The 16,424-nt window shown below is 41.3% G+C and overlaps 1 protein-coding gene across 3 annotated transcripts; it reads right to left on the bottom strand.

The window, feature by feature from the left end:
* Positions 1–10: 10 nt before the first annotated feature.
* Positions 11–14,454, bottom strand: coro6 (coronin 6). 3 transcript variants are annotated; one of them, XM_040031938.1, is made up of 11 exons: positions 14,218–14,454; positions 11,267–11,466; positions 8,664–8,786; positions 5,152–5,281; positions 4,825–5,003; positions 4,117–4,236; positions 3,901–4,005; positions 3,643–3,788; positions 2,539–2,596; positions 1,853–2,080; positions 11–1,358 (listed from the first exon to the last, which is right to left on the bottom strand). In XM_040031938.1, exons 2-11 carry the CDS (start codon positions 11,462–11,464, stop codon positions 1,236–1,238), a joined length of 1,410 nt encoding a protein of 469 aa, XP_039887872.1. In that variant the 5' UTR covers positions 11,465–11,466; positions 14,218–14,454; the 3' UTR covers positions 11–1,235. The 3 variants fall into 3 exon arrangements, with proteins under 3 accessions (XP_039887872.1, XP_039887869.1, XP_039887870.1); XM_040031935.1 differs by lacking the exon at positions 14,218–14,454 and adding an exon at positions 13,795–14,166; XM_040031936.1 differs by lacking the exons at positions 11–1,358; positions 14,218–14,454 and adding exons at positions 1,365–1,516; positions 13,795–14,169.
* Between the last annotated feature and the right edge of the window lie 1,970 nt (positions 14,455–16,424).

The raw sequence follows: 16,424 nt of genomic DNA on the forward strand, positions 1-16,424 counted from the left end.
CAAGCAGTAAAAAAAACAAACACTTTTTATTGTTGTCATAATGTGTCTAATGTATAACCTTTACACAACAAAACGTTTCTCTTTTCACATTTTGCTACATTTTCTTCTCCTGTTTCCTTTTATCACTATTTACATATTGAAAATTTTTCTGAGCATTATTTAAATAAACTGGTCATCTGCGACACAGGGGGTTGAAATGCTGAAATGTGTCCTTGTTTGTTTGTGTGGCTTTTTGTGAGTGTTTAGTGATGGTGCGAGCATGTCCACTGCAGCATCCCGATTCCAAGCCAGCCCGTGCACACTCTCACGCCGCTTCGAGGGTCTCCTGCATTAACTTTCTAAACTGATTTAGTTTTGGTGAGGTCACGAGGCCCTCGACATGAGTGCACAACGATCACAGGTCAGCACGTGTTTTGTGTAGGAAACAGGAAACAAATCCCCATAAATACTATGAGTTCTGTCATTTGACATGAACTAGCTCTGTAATACGGCATGTGATGGTCTTAGCATGTGCGTAGCACAGCAAACACAAATAAAAGAATGAATGTGAATTCAAGCTTCAAAAAAGGATCTTCTAAAGTAATGTTTATTTGTGCTTTTCATGTTTTTAACTTTTTTCCTGAGCTTAAGAAAGGTTGTTTTAATTTCTGCAGCTGAATCAGAACAGGCAGCTTAAGCCAGCTGAGGAATGATCTTAATTCACTCTATGTGACGACTGTATTAATCAATCCAGATCCTGATTTGAGGGGAAATGTCTCTGTTAATGTTTCTTCTTAACTTCGAGACCCTCCAAAGCTATAAGCGTGACTCCACATGCAGTGGGAGGATGTGTGGGCAGGTTTGAAGCGGGCCTGTATTTTTTATAGAAGCAAATTATAAAAGTCTTGCGCTTGCATTTTTTTTAAACCTGTTTTCTACATTTTTTTTTCTCTAATAGAAACCTTTTTTTTTATCCCTTTAACCCAACTTACACTCTCAAACTTACAGTGCCTTCACACAAACCTCACCTCCGTCCTTTTCGCTGTAAAATTGTGACTATCCCAAAAAATATCCTGCAGTAGAATGAAAGGTAAAACCGGGATAAAGATTTTATAGAATCAACCATCGAAAGGGGTACAGATGCAATTTCCTCAAATCTGTCAAATGGTCACTTGTACACATTCATAAGCATTCACAAGAGTGAATCCTCGTCAATAATATTCAGACCAGTTCTTCAGACCATGTTTACATGCACATCAGGCACTGCCATTGGTGTACTGGGAAAGCTTATTCTCCAGGTCACAGATTCTCTTCTCCTGAGACAACACTGTGGCCTTCAGATTCTGAATCTCTTCCAGTAACCTCTCAAGCAGCTGAGGCTGGAAAGGAGAAGAGGGGAGACAAGTGTGCAGAAGGATAAAAGGGAAACAGAAAGGAAAAAAGACTGTGATAAGAAGGTGAAATTAAGGAAAATGTTTGAAGAATAGGTTAAGGAAGATGACTAGGACTAGAGGAAATCAATGAAAACAGGTGAAAGCTTTGAACAAAAAAGGTTGTGGGCAGATGGAATTACAAGAGAAAAGAAAACAGAAAAGGGTTAAAACAGAGTCACTTTTTGTTATTGTTGTTGTTTTCTTTTCTTTCTTTCTTTCTTTCTTTCTTTCTTTCTTTCTTTTTTTACCACCAGTCAGATTACAGGACTAAGAAATCATTCAACTGTGCTGTACATGGTTATACATAAGATGTATAAAAATACATCCAGGCTTTGGGAGCCTATAATGTGAATGCAGATTAGTAGAGAGGAGTCATTTTATACTGCTAAATTAATGTTGAAAAGTAGTTCATGTGCAGGAGGTGCAGGAAGTGGGCTTACCGGCAGGCTGTTGGTGTCCAAAGTGGACATGCTGCGTCGGGTGGTGGGTCTGGAGTCCAGGACGTTCTTCTTCACCACTTTGAGCTCTCTGCTCTTCGGCGGCACGTAGCCCTGCCTCATGGACACCAGGATGGGATCTTCATCTCGGCCATCAAGCCACTCCTCGGGTTCCATGGCGGGCTCGGGTCCTGCTGTGTCTGGGTACAGATCATCTTGAAAGAGGTCCGACTGTGCAACAGGGAAGATCAAGGGGACAACAGAGACGTTTGTGTGAAGTAAAAAGTAAAGCTGCAAGTTCATCCCTAATATCAAACGTGTATTTGTCCTCCACTGGATAGCATCAGAAACAATCCACAAACACTGGGAGCAGTGTGTCGAAGAAGCCTTTCGTTGCACTAAACTACAGCTAAGAACCAATCACTGTGCAGAAGGAAGCCTCACAAGGTGCTCGTGGCAGGATGTAAACATTAATGGTTTTCCATTCAGCTGAATTGTATTCAAATGAAACTGCAGCGACAAAGGTTGATTCATGTTTGAGTTTTAAGGAGCCAGATAAAAGTGTGGTGTGACAAGTCCAGGATTTCTATTTCGATAAAGTATAAGACTGATATCTTCATCTTGCACCATTGTCAAAGTCAAACACAGCAGAGCATGAAGACCATAATGGAAGGGTGAGTCAGGCTTACTTTTCTGGGCACTGTCATTGTGATGGGCTCACATTTCTTGTCAAGCAGCTTATACAACCTGATAAGATGAGAAAAGAGGACACGGCCACAAGTTATCACAGTTGTCGTTGTACGTATTTTTAAATGTCTGTCTATAAGAACTGAATAATCAATCTCACCTGCAATCAGTAAGTCACATAATTGTTTATCACACATGGAGATGTATATGAGAACTATATGGAAAAAGGACTACTTTTGCAGCTTTCTGCAAAGACATAAACTATCATTTCTGATATTTAGAAATGTCCATGTCAGAGAGTTTATGGTTCATGAGCATTTAGCAGTGTTTAGAGAATACAAAGCATTCAGTGGTGAAGCTTTTAAGGTGAACAAAATGGAAATTTCAAATATGAACACTTGTGCTAAGTAGAAAATTAATGGACCAAATTGTCTGCAATAATAACTGATGTAATAACTACTGCATATTTGTTTCATTTATCTGAAGGCTAAAATGGCAACACGTCCATTAAATCAGTGGAATCACTAAAACATGAAAAGGGCTGTGAATCGCTGCTGCAGATATGCCCAAATATAGTCGTGTGACTATTTATTCTTTGACATCTTGTGATATTGATTTTCAAAAACTAGATTTCAGACAGGACCAAAGATTACTATTTCAATCTGCGAGCACACGAGCGCAGGCATTACCAAAATACTAAAGACAAAGTAAAAAGGCACAAAAAGGAGAAGCTGAGATGGAGGTGGGTTGCAAAGCAGTTTGCAGAGACAACAGCAACTGTAGGGACGCTGGAGAAGCTAAAACTTTTATAGCAAACTTTATAGTGGTCTGGTACTTATACAGTTATTTTCTAGTCTACCTGAGCACTTAAGGCACTTTTAAATACAATTCCTAAAAGAATTTAGTTTTTGTTTTTATATACCTAAGTGTGTTGACCTCATGATGACACTGACACTCCAGTGGATGCATTAGGGGTAACTTTAGGCTAGTATCTTGCCCAAGGATACAACCCAGTCAACCTCCAGCTGAACCACAGCTGGCTCATTCACCTTCTTACACGGTTAAGTTGCACTCAAGTTGAAATCATTGCAAGATCAGCATCTTACCTGGCAATCTCACATTTGCTGACATCAACACCTCTTTTGGGCATGAAGCCCATCCCTCTCTGGGGCTCCTTGCTGCTAAAGGTGTTGAGGTAGTGAACATACGGTGGTTCCTCTGTGATTTCAAAGTACCGGACACTGCTGTCCCCCTAAACACACACACATGAACAAGTGTAAAAACAAGTGTGACTGTGTTAGCATTAAGGCTGATAATACATCTACAATTAAGTGTAAAAATAAGTCACAGTTATATGTCTGTACCTTTCCACAGAGGTAGACCATATTTGCATCTGGATCGTAATAAGGTAACAATACTCCATTACTTGTGTCCAACTCCAAAAGTGCAATAGGTTCCTCAAAATTTGTCTGTGGACAATAACAAGCTGTGAGGAAAACTGACAGGTTTCTGTGTAGATTCATATTATAGTGTGTGAACATATTTTTACAGCCACTCTGTGAAATGTAGTCATTTGTTACCGGGTCCCAGAGGCCGAGCTCTCTCTGACTCATCCTGGTGAATCCTGTAGTGAAGATGTTTCCATCTCTGGTGAAGATTGCTCTCATTGGCCTGATGCCCTCATGTGGAGCCAGACGTTCCTGTTGGTCAGCAGAGAAACAGACATTAGTAACATAACTACAACAATGTAAGAGCTAAAGATTTCAAGTTAATCCTTATTTTCTGTCTCTGTGCCTGTAAGTTTGTGTTTCACTGTTTCCTGAAGTCAAGTAATTATATGGAGCTAATATATTCTTGAACAATAAGAAAAATAAAAATATAGTCACCAGAATAATTGTGCTAATTATTTATAATAATATATACCAATAATATATTTTGAGACAGCTTCTGCATTATATTAGTTTATACTGTGAAACAGTATACTTTTTACATGATTTCTTAGTTTTTTGCATATTTGTCTCACATGAAACTAACACAGCCTTTGATGAAAAGAACACTAACACCAACAGTCAAACACGGTGGTGGTAGTGTGATGGTCTGGGGCTGCTTTGCTGCCTCAGGACCTCAACAATTTGCTGTGCTTTCACATGAGCTTAAACAGGCTATTCAGCCCCTCCAATGTGGTTGAATTAAAACAATTATGCAAAAACAAATGAGCCAAAATTCCTCCAAAGCGGTGGGAAAGCCTTTTTGCCAAGACGAGCCATCTGTAATTTCTACTCACGCACCGCCACCACTTCTCTCTTGCGGGGATCACAGACACGCAGACGTCGATCCTTACAGGTGGTGCAAAACAAGCTGCCGTTACGGTTCCAGCTGACGCTGTAGATGAGGTCTGGATGGTCGTCCATGGAGATGAGGGGTTCACCTGTCCCCACGTTCCAGATAATTATCAGGTTGTCACTGCCTGGAGGGTGATGGAGTCGAAACACAGATAGACATCCTATTCAGGTTTTGTTCTAATTTACTGTCACATAGGGGGCCCAAAAAAAGATATGAAGGATGTCATGAAAACATAAGAGGACACTGGAGGTTTGTGTGTTTCTGTGTCCTGCCTGCAGTGAGTAGTATGTTGCGTGCGGTGGGGTGCCAGCTGACAATGCCGACTCGTTTGGAGTGTCCCTCCAAGACCACCACCGGGTCCGACAGGGGGCGGGTCAAAGCGTGATCTGGAATTTGCCACACCTGGAGACGACACAGACACAGCAATGTGATGAGTTGTCCAAAAATATTATTAGAAGTCATTCAAAATTTGACATCAGCAGAATAAAATACATTTCTGTCTGCATCTCAGGAGGAAGATGTCTGCATCACAACACTAATAAAATAAAATAAAATAAAATAAAGAAAGTTATCCTGCAATAGAGAATCAATAACATCTGGCATTACGTGTAATATCGGAGCCTTTCTGCTTTGTTTCTCTTCTTTTCACTTACACATGACAGAATTTTTGGTATTAAATTCACTGCCACAGATTTATTGTGGAGCTCACTCATTTTAATTGAACCATAACTCTACTGACTGTTATTACAGAGTTATATTTATGTTGCCTCACAGCCATCTATTAAAGCTTACACCTGTGTGCAGCTCCAGTACACTGACGACTGTGCAGATAATCGGAAAGGGTTTCCCTTAATGAAACTGTTTGTGCTTTACCTGCTGCTATTCGTTAGAAGATAATTCAGATTATCTATAAAAAGCTGAACTGCTGCCAGACTTTATCTGTTGGTAGATATTGCGTTGGCCCGTGTCTGTTCACATGGGCTATTTAGTTGCACTCAACCAAAGCCTGCTCAAACATAACTGATCAAAAGTAGCGGGACGAAACATTCAGAAAGGTTCCAGTGCCAAAGATCTCTCACTTGCTGAGCTGATCTAAATACAATACTGAGGTAGTGGCTGTTTAAACCATAAACATATCCATAATCAATACATAAAGCATTATTTTATCAAGCCCAAACGTGGCTAAAACTCTCACTATTGGGCTACTGAGTCACAAAAACGTGCTTTATTTAAAAGCAGCTGCTCGTGTCAATGGACATTAGAACACACAATACATTATTCTCAGTACATATTCAGTTTGTTGGAACAGGGTCTTTACAGTTACAACACACAGCTGTTTAAGGCACATATGTTCAAGAAGTCGCGCACAAACACAGACCCATACTCACGACTCAAACGAGCCTGTGAGATGACACAATGACGAGTCTCTGTGAACTTGACGGAATGACATCACAGCTCACAGCAGCTGCACACGTCTGTCTGAGCGCCGGACACAAACAGAGCTCACAAAGGCAAACACACGGCACTCAAACAGCATCGGAGCAGCTGCTGCCACAAGAGAAGCCACGATTCAATCACTCGATCGCGCAAAGATTCCTGCAATGTCACTATGAACAAGTGGGTGACTTTTGGTCTCCGTGACAACTGTGCTGGTGCACACATGCTGAGACATGTTGTCATTATACAATCCAGAAAAAAGTACAAAGGGCACATGTATAACTAATGTACAATATATATTATCTAAATATATAGTTTATATGTTTTATTCTACCTCAAACTACTTCAGCCATAGGAATTAGGAGGGTAAGTAGCATCCAGGCAGTGCTTATCAAATGCACTCGGTGATCAGCAAGTGTGAACGCCTCTAAAAAGCAGAAGTTTGGAGCAATCGGTGTGTGTTAACATGGGGTGCTGGAGCCTATCCCAGCTGTCATAGGGCGAGAGGCGGGGTACACCATGGACAGGTTGCCAGTCTGTCACAAGGCTAACACACAGAGACAGACAAGCATTCACACCTATGGGCAATTTGGATTAATCAGTTAACCTATCCCCACAAACTGAATGTCTTTGGATGGTGGGAGGAAGCCGGAGTACCCGGAGGGAACGCATGCAAACACGGGAAGAACATGCAAACTCCACACAGAAAGACCCCGGAAAGCCCTTCTTGCTGTGCGGCAACAGTGCTAACCACCGTACTTTGTTTGTTTATGCAGTCAATATACACCATTTAGAAAATCAAGTAAGTAAAAAATGACTTGGTCTCACACCTGCAGTATGAGGGTTTCCTCTAATTTATGTATCTTAAACCTGAATATATTTGTTTGATTGCGGATTGGATAAAAGAAGACATCAGATGATGTTGCCCTGAGGGAATTTTTGTGAGCTCAAACAGATTTCCATATCAAGGCCAGAAATATTTCCTATCTGCTGTCCAAATCAAGATCACCCAGAAATTATCTTTGGAGTGTCATTTTTGCGTCAGTGGAGCAGCTCATCACACTGTGAACACTTAACCCGGTTCTCATCTCGTGCTTTTAGAGCAGCTTACAGCTCTTCACATACTGTAAGTAATTACAGCCTTTTACTAGTGTGGATTTTGTCCCAGAAATAACAGTTTAACACTTTGTCTGACCGCAGCTCGGCCAGGAAACACTGTGGTCCAGGGAATTATCCAGACATTAACTAGTCTTATCTGAAGAGCTGAAGCCTGTTTATATCTAGATTAACTCCAGAACAAGGACCACAAATATGTATTATTTATTTTAACACAGTCTTAGAAGAAATTTGAAACAGTGCAGGAATGCTGAATAGTAAAATTAGCTGGGACACACAAAATGTCATGGATTATAAAATGTTAAAAAAAAACAGCTGCTATAATGGGTTTAAAGGATGTATAACCTTGTTTAGTTTCACATCAAGTGCTTTCATAACAGGCAAGTATCATGGCACAGAAATATAAAGACCTCACAGTGACCCCTGCTGACTGAACTCAGTCATGAGACATCTGCAGTGTATCACAAACACCTCTAAAACTCTTCTGGTTTTCGTCTGCCATCCAAAACTGAGCAACAACAATAATGTAAGATGAGAATGCAAAGTGTGTTTACAAAGCCCCAGCTGCTAAACAATATGGAAAAGATAAGCCACATAATCAGTAAGGTGACGTGATTTTAACACATTAAAATCCCATTCCTGCTGATGTGAGGTGATCAGCACCAGATGGAGCAGGACATGATCGCAGATACCGATACTTTAACTATTTTCCATATTTCTTGCTCACGTCTCCTTATTTCCTGCATGTTTGAAGAGAGATTTTTGCCCGATATGATAGGATACTGATAGGAAAATGCTTGACAACAAGCAGGGAAACAGGTCATGAGGAAGCTGTCGTATTGTGGACGCCACAGGTTTGTAGATGCATTACAGCAATGAAGCCGGTCACAGGCAGAATGCTTTGATCAGCCTTACAAAATATCATGCGTGGCCTGATGGAGAGATAGAGATGACGCAGAGCAGGTGGGTGGAGATGCAGACAGGTAGACGCACTGACGCGTAGACTGGTTCTCTTAACTTGTTGTTCATTTAAGAAGCAGGAAGACGTGACAAACTCAAGCTGTGAAGACCTCTATGACTGCTATCTGAGTCACTGAATAACAAACTCCTCCACATGCATCTGCAACTTGTCTCTCCCACACACACACACACACACACACACACACACACACACACACACACACACACACACACACACACACACACACACACACACACACACACAGATTACCATTGCAGTGCAGTCCTCCGAACAACTGGCCAGGATATTGTCGTCATGAGGGCACCAATCGATATCCAGGACGGGTCCAGAGTGACCAATCACCAGCGGGTAGTTCTTATCCACACGACCTGTCTGCAACACAGAGGACTGAGTTAGGACTGTGTTTGTATAACGGGTCACCATTAATAATCAATATTCATTCATTTCTTTAAAAAAGGTCAAAATAACAGCCTTAAGTCCAGTCAGACATCAGCACAGCTAGGTTAAAAAATTAAAACAACTATTTTCCCTCAATGTGAAACAGTCCTGGAATAATTAGCTTAAAAGTTAATTCTTGATCTCAGACATAGTGGGTATAACCATGAGGTCCGTTTTAATAGCTGTTCTCCAGATTTTTACCATCTTCCTCAGTGGAAGACTCTTAGTTTTCAAGAATAAGTAGATGTTATATGTGAGATCAAGAGCTGTGATGGGCCAAGTGATTTTTGTTCAGGTCTATTTCCTGATACATAAACTCATAGAATTGAAATAGGGTGTACTTTATTCTTCAGATGACTGTACATGACTGAGATTTAGTTGGATATATTTGGAGAGCTCCTTTTAAGCTAATATAGATTGGAAATGGGCAACCGTTTGAGAAAACATATTTAATACCATCAAATGTTTTTCTCAAAGGTGTATTTCTGATCTTAAGTGAACCAGATGTGGCAGCAAGAACCTTTTGAAACTTGTCTCAAAAGCAGATGTTTGAAGACAACCCAATGTTCCCATGTTCCCTGTTCCCATGGTTCCTTTCATGTGAACATGTGTATCAGCTCTTAGATATAACTCCGTCCTGACACACACTCAGTCACACTCCAAGAGTGGTGTATTTATAGCCGAGTGACGAGGCGTTGAAAGGGGAGTTTTTCATGTGGCCTGTTGGGGACTCAGTGGGGGGAAGAGGAGGATGGAGAGCACATTGGTGTGTATTAATAGCGCGTCTGTTCACCGTGACTCCAGTAAATAATCATGTCCATTCCTCAGTGCCTCAAAAAAACCTCTGCATTGCTTTGTGTCCTGCTGCTCTTTTTAATTAATTAGCACCTCTGAGATGCTGAAGAATCCCAGCGGGTATGACCTTATTACACCCACATACTGTTTATGTTTTCTTCTTAAATCTCGGAAATGTAAAAACCGGTCGCTTAACCTTTTGTAGTCGAGCTGAAATACTAACCTTTGTGTAAGCTTAAAACACGAAGTCAAATTTCCCCCCCAAATTTCTAGACTGGATAATGTTAACTTGTTCTTGTAACTCTGGGCAGTGATTGGCTGTGTAGTTCAGTTTAATTTCTGCAGCCTTATTACAACAGTGTGAAGTGCGCTGAGCTCGAGCATGAACTCTCACCACGTTAGATGTAAATCAAAGGTGGATGTTACATCACGCTGAAATAAAACCCAAATCCAAATATATTTATCCAACTTAGCCCTGAAAATGAATTAAACACATTTCACTAACCAATATCAGGATCACTGGGTCACTTTTACCCTCCCAGTAAAATATTCACACAAGTTAACTACATTTCTGGTGTCAGCTTTAATTCAGTGTAGCCACCAGGCTATTGCACTGTTAGCATCACGTCTAAGAAAAGCAGCTGATTTCATATGAATTGCATGTCTCAAAGGAACAAACACTGACTCTTCTGTGTATTTCAAAATAATTACTGGACCACAGGACAAAGGAATTTGCCAAAAACATTGCCGTATACAAGCAACACTTCAGCTCCTTGCGAAAGCTAAATACTACCAGACAGTCTTTTACTGAGACTAATACTCATGAATGAAAGTCCACCTCTGATCACTGTGCTTCAGCAATACTGAGAAACAAAAACAAAGTGTATAAGCTGTTTGTAGTTTGCTGTTTCTGCTGTTTTTAAGGTCTAATTCTGAGTGTTCTTCTTTAAGGATACTATTTATTGGATGGCTGGATTTCCTGCTGTAAAAGTTGTGTATTTAAACTTTAGGCAAAACTACACACATCAAAAACAGTGTCCACACTCATTTAAGCAGTGCTTTCACTTAACAATGCCAATTCACGTACACCAACATCCAGAAAAGCACCAGATATGCACTTCTTTTTCTTTTCTTCCTCTTATAGAGCAATAATAGTCTGCTGTTTCTCTTTTAAAACACAGACAAACACGTAATAAAAGTATATCTGCTTGCAACATGCACACAAACACCACTCAGCAGCTCAACGACCATAAATAGCTCGATATAAATAGAAAGAAAGAGCCAGATGATCAGCCAGAGTTCATCTAATGTAGATCATGAATATCTGTACATGATTTAATGTCAGTCATTTAGATACTCCTGCAGATCAGCATGAGACATGTAGAGCCATGCTGTCAATGTTCCTAGAAATCCTTTTTCCCAGAACAGAGCTTATTACAGTCACACTTTCATTTACACTCTACATCACACGGAGAAGCAAATGAGGTGCTATTAATTTTTATTGTGATTTATTGGAACGCTGGTCGACTGAGAATTGATTCAAGCACAAAAAAGCTAAAAACATGTCAGATATTTGAGTGTTACATTTGAATCCCTCCAACCCTCTGACCTTTACTGACCTTAGAAAGGGGCAGGACCAGAAACGCTCCTCCTCCACTGGATTCAACGATGACTGCCAAGAACTTTGGATTGACGGCGCAGAAGGAGCTGTCCCATGTCACCTTGGACACACGAATGTCATCGTAACCCTGCTCAGCCTTTACCGCCTGGCCGAAGACGTGACGAAACTTGCTCTGCCGCACGATGCTGCGACTCATGGCTGAGGAAAGGAGAGGGCAGACAGGAAAGAAATGAAGAAGAATTAGAGACCGCAGAGAGCGGCGATGAAAGTTTAGATAAAGATAAAGGAAGGAGAGGATGAAAAAGTAGAGCTATCTGAGGAGTTTAATGTGTCTGCTGTACATGAATGATTTCAGGGGATTTCATTTGGAATGATGTGTCATAAACGGAGACAACAGAGAAATGTGTTAATTACAGTGAAGCACACGCCTCAGTCTGTGCTTTTAATCTGTGGGTTTAAGTATTTATATAACTGCTTATTTAATGCTTAATCACTACTGTAATATGTTTAGGCAGTTTTTGCTGTTTTGAAAGTTGAAAATGACTAACTAACCTCTTTTTGGTATTTATTTTATTCGTTGAAAGTATTTGCAGATCAAACATAAATACAGGATAGTCAAAAGTTATATAAAGCGTTATTTTTTACAACATGAAGCAGGTGCAGAATGGCGAGATTGAAAGTTTGTTCTTTGACATGTCCTGCGATGGACTGGCGACCTGGACTGGTATAACCTGCTTATACAGTCTATGACACAGTAGGCTGTGTAAGCAGTCTTTTTGTATTACACTCACTTTTTCATAATTACTGTTAGGCAGTAAGCTTGAGGTTCTTTCACATTAAACTGCAAACTTAACAGACTTAATAATATCGTATTTCCATTTACTGACAGTACATTTTCTGCACTGTTTCATTTAAAAATGACAACTTGATTTTCTGACTGCCGCCTCACAGTGAGAAGTTTCTGAGTTTGAACTTTTGGCGTGGAGTTTTCATGTTCTCTCTGTGCTTTCATGGCTTCTCTCCGGGTACTCTGGCTTTCTCCCACAGTCCAAAGACATAAGTGTTAGGGTAATTAATGGTTCTAAATGTGTCATAGGTGTGAATGATTGTCTCTGTGTTAGCATTGGTATTTGCCTGGTGACCTGTCCAGGGTGTACTGCTGAACTAGATACGCAGTTAAGAACATGGATGGATTTCTGTGTGTGGACAGTTCTCACAGTGGTTAGTACAAAAACTGTGCTGTGCTGTATGTTGTTACTATTATTTTCAACATTACAATTTCTGAGCTTCTAATTAAAAAAAAAAGTCTAATAAGTAAATAAATAAGAAGAGCTCACTTATTTTGCCACAGCACACAAAGTTCATGACTTATTTATTATTTATATTAGTTATACTGAGTTTGCATGCTTTTTAAGTGACACCGATTCATTATAGTCTAATCATGCTCTACAATGATTAATACTAACATCAGTGTTGCTTGTTTCTTAATAAACATTTTAATTGCTTCAAACACTGTGACTTTTTCTCCTGTAAATGATGATGAATTCTGTAATTTGATCTTAGGCTGTTTGTTGCTATCCTGTGGCTGTCGCAGGCAAAAGGCCAACCGGACTGTAATCCTCCGAAACACGGGGGATATTCTGTAACAGTCCTTGCCATTACTGCAGATATTAATAGGTGATTGTCCCACCAAACACTATGTGGCAGCCAAACATCAAAGACAAACACTAAGACACAGAGAACAGATAAAAGGTAGGAGGGGGAGAGAACTTGACAGATACAGTGTCACGGCCCAGCACTTCAGTCACACAACTCCTGTGAGAATATGCCGATTCAAACAGACCTAACATACTTGCAGACTCCACTGGCTTACATAAGGCTAAAACTGAAAGCCCTAGTCTAAAAGTAGGTCTGTATGGGGCCCCTAAGAGATCTGACTAATGCAGTGACTCTGTGTGTTAGCAGGATTACATTAAACTCTAAGCATTAGACTTTTCACTATTCAGATAAAACCTTTGTCAATGATGCTGTCTGACTTTCACAGTAGGATATATCACAATCTGCCCCAAAGTTGACTTATGAGGGGAAAGAAGCTCCTGGAACCTCTGTGAAAGAGTCACATCCCAGAGACCACTTCAGCAAAGCCAACAGTGGGGCATTTAACACCTCATTATACATATTATATAGTTTTTACAATAGGATGTCAAAAAAGAAAAGAAAAGAAAAAGAAAGAAAAGACTGTTAATGATCACATAATGACGTTCTCCTGGTCTAATGCTTCTTTTTCTAAGTACACTGATTTCTGTGCTCTACTGTCAATGTCTTGTCATGTAATATAAGCCAAACTAAAACTGAGGCAAAGAGTAGATTTTAGCATCTGTGAAAAACCTCTTGCTATTAATTCCGCCTCAGGTTAATGAGATGGGTCTGCTCTGTCGCGCATGGCACGGCCCTGGAGAATCCAGACAGCGAAAGAATGACACTGGCACTTTCCTAATATAGACATGACAAACTGCACTGTCCTACCCGGGCCGGCCGCTCCTCCCCGGCGATCCCAAATGGTTCCAGAAAGAAGGTCCCGCACCCTGTGTCGTTTTATCACTAATGAGCTGACTGTAAATCTGATCTGCCACTGCGCACAGCCTGCAGAAAAACGCATAAAACACGGGAACAGAGACTGGCAGGGGCGCAGGAGGAGGTGGAGGTGGTGGGGGTAGTTATGTACAAAGTACTCCTTAAAGTATCCCGCAGCTGCCACAGCATGCACGACTTAAGATCAGTTGCCAGAGGCAGAAAAGTGCATAGTCACAACGTCCCGGCTCTGTTTTCGGGGTTTCCAAATGTAAGGACGCGCTCGCTCCTCTCCAGCTGCGCAGTAAAGAAGCTGACGCACCTCTCGCCCCACTGCAGCACAGACACCGACACACATATTAAGAAACACAGTCTCACCTCAGGTTTTGGGGAGACCCCACTTCCCTGGATAACGGTCACGGTTTATGTCGAATGGACTGCTACTCCTCCTCCTCCACCCTCTCCCTCTGCTGCCTTTATTCCTTTTGGATTATATTCCCTGCAATCAGCTGTCCCGGAGTCGGTGCGGACTTTTAGTGAGGAGAGAGCTGGAAAACTGCGCTACGGTCTTCGGCAGGGAGAGACAGAGGGGAGATGCCGGGGGCAGAGCAGGAGAGAGAGAAGGGGGAGGGTGCGGGTGGATGGGTGCAGGGTGGGTGCCGTCTATTTTGGAACAGGTGCGCCTTTGACAAGTGGGGGAGCGCGTTCCCGGGGTCACTGCTTGGGATAGATGAATATGAGTTAAACTGGTAAATGAGCACACCGCTCAGCTGAGCTGGTTTCCAAAGCTGCTTTTAAAGTCCTTCTATTGACAACTCTGGATGTTGGGCAGCCACTGTGAACACCCCCGGGAAGTTATTTGGGCACTTATTGTCCGAAAGTAGGTTGTTTTTAATTGCACTGCGGCTGACCATTGATTCAAAACAAATAAAACTTGACTGACATAGTCTTTATTTTATTAATAAAAGATTTTATTACCTGATAACCAAACAGCCCTTATCACAGCCCTTCCTTTCACCTCTAATGGTACACAGCATTAATTAAGGTGACCTTTGACCTTTTAGACACTAGTCAGATAAAGTTAATAGATTTTTGCACCTGTTGTACTAGTTGGTAGCTGAGGACAGACAAAGGGGAAGTTGGTTCTCTGGTGTTATTGCACTCTCAGCATACCTGGATACCTGAAGTGCGTGCTGATCCGGCTCTGGCTGTCTTTCTTTGTTTCAGTCACGAGACTTCTTCAGCAGGGAGAATCCATTCCAACTCAGAATCTTTCTGTGATTCTCTGCATCCTGGTGTCAGGACTTTCATAAAGAAAAAAAGAGAACATCAGAGAAATGATTTCTTTCCTGCGCTCCATTAATTTAACACGGCATCATGTTTGTGCTCAAGGTCTGAAGATCTGTATGTGATGGTAACCAGAATACATTACTGGTTTCAGGTCCTGCTTGTGCCTTTTTTTTTTTTTTTTTTTTACTGTGGAGCCAAAGTGTGAAATTTGTTCACAGTAACAGCAAAATGCTTGACTAATAAAAACCTAGAATGACAAAACAAACCAAAATGTCATTTTCCAACGGCTTTACATTTAAAATGCATTAACTTTACCTCTGACTGTAAATACCAAACATGTCAGTATACATAAAAAAAATCTTTAAGTTACTGTTTTTTCGACTTTGTTAGGTACTCCTCTTCCCTTGCTCATTTGTGCAATGTAATTAGCCGATCACATGGCAGCAACTCAATACAGGGAGTGCAGAATTATTAGGCAAATGAGTATTTTGTCCACATCATCCTCTTCATGCATGTTGTCTTACTCCAAGCTGTATAGGCTCGAAAGCCTACTACCAATTAAGCATATTAGGTGATGTGCATCTCTGTAATGAGAAGGGGTGTGGTCTAATGACATCAACACCCTATATCAGGTGTGCATAATTATTAGGCAACGTCCTTTCCTTCGGCAAAATGGGTCAAAAGAAGGACTTGACAGGCTCAGAAAAGTCAAAAATAGTGAGATATCTTGCAGAGGGATGCAGCAGTCTCAAAATTGCAAAGCTTCTGAAGCGTGATCATCGAACAATCAAGCGTTTCATTCAAAATAGTCAACAGGGTCGCAAGAAGCGCGAAACCAAGGCGCAAAATAACTGCCCATGAACTGAGAAAAGTCAAGCGTGCAGCTGCCAAGATGCCACTTGCCACCAGTTTGGCCATATTTCAGAGCTGCAACATCACTGGAGTGCCCAAAAGCACAAGGTGTGCAATACTCAGAGACATGGCCAAGGTAAGAAAGGCTGAAAGACGACCACCACTGAACAAGACACACAAGCTGAAACGTCAAGACTGGGCCAAGAAATATCTCAAGACTGATTTTTCTAAGGTTTTATGGACTGATGAAATGAGAGTGAGTCTTGATGGGCCAGATGGATGGGCCCGTGGCTGGATTGGTAAAGGGCAGAGAGCTCCAGTCCGACTCAGACGCCAGCAAGGTGGAGGTGGAGTACTGGTTTGGGCTGGTATCATCAAAGATGAGCTTGTGGGGCCTTTTCAGTAGGACTCCCAGTCCTACTGCCAGTTTCCGGAAAACACCT

Source organism: Simochromis diagramma, unplaced genomic scaffold, assembly GCF_900408965.1.
Source record: "Simochromis diagramma unplaced genomic scaffold, fSimDia1.1 OVJJ01000216.1, whole genome shotgun sequence".
Classification (NCBI taxonomy): Eukaryota; Metazoa; Chordata; class Actinopteri; order Cichliformes; family Cichlidae; genus Simochromis; species Simochromis diagramma.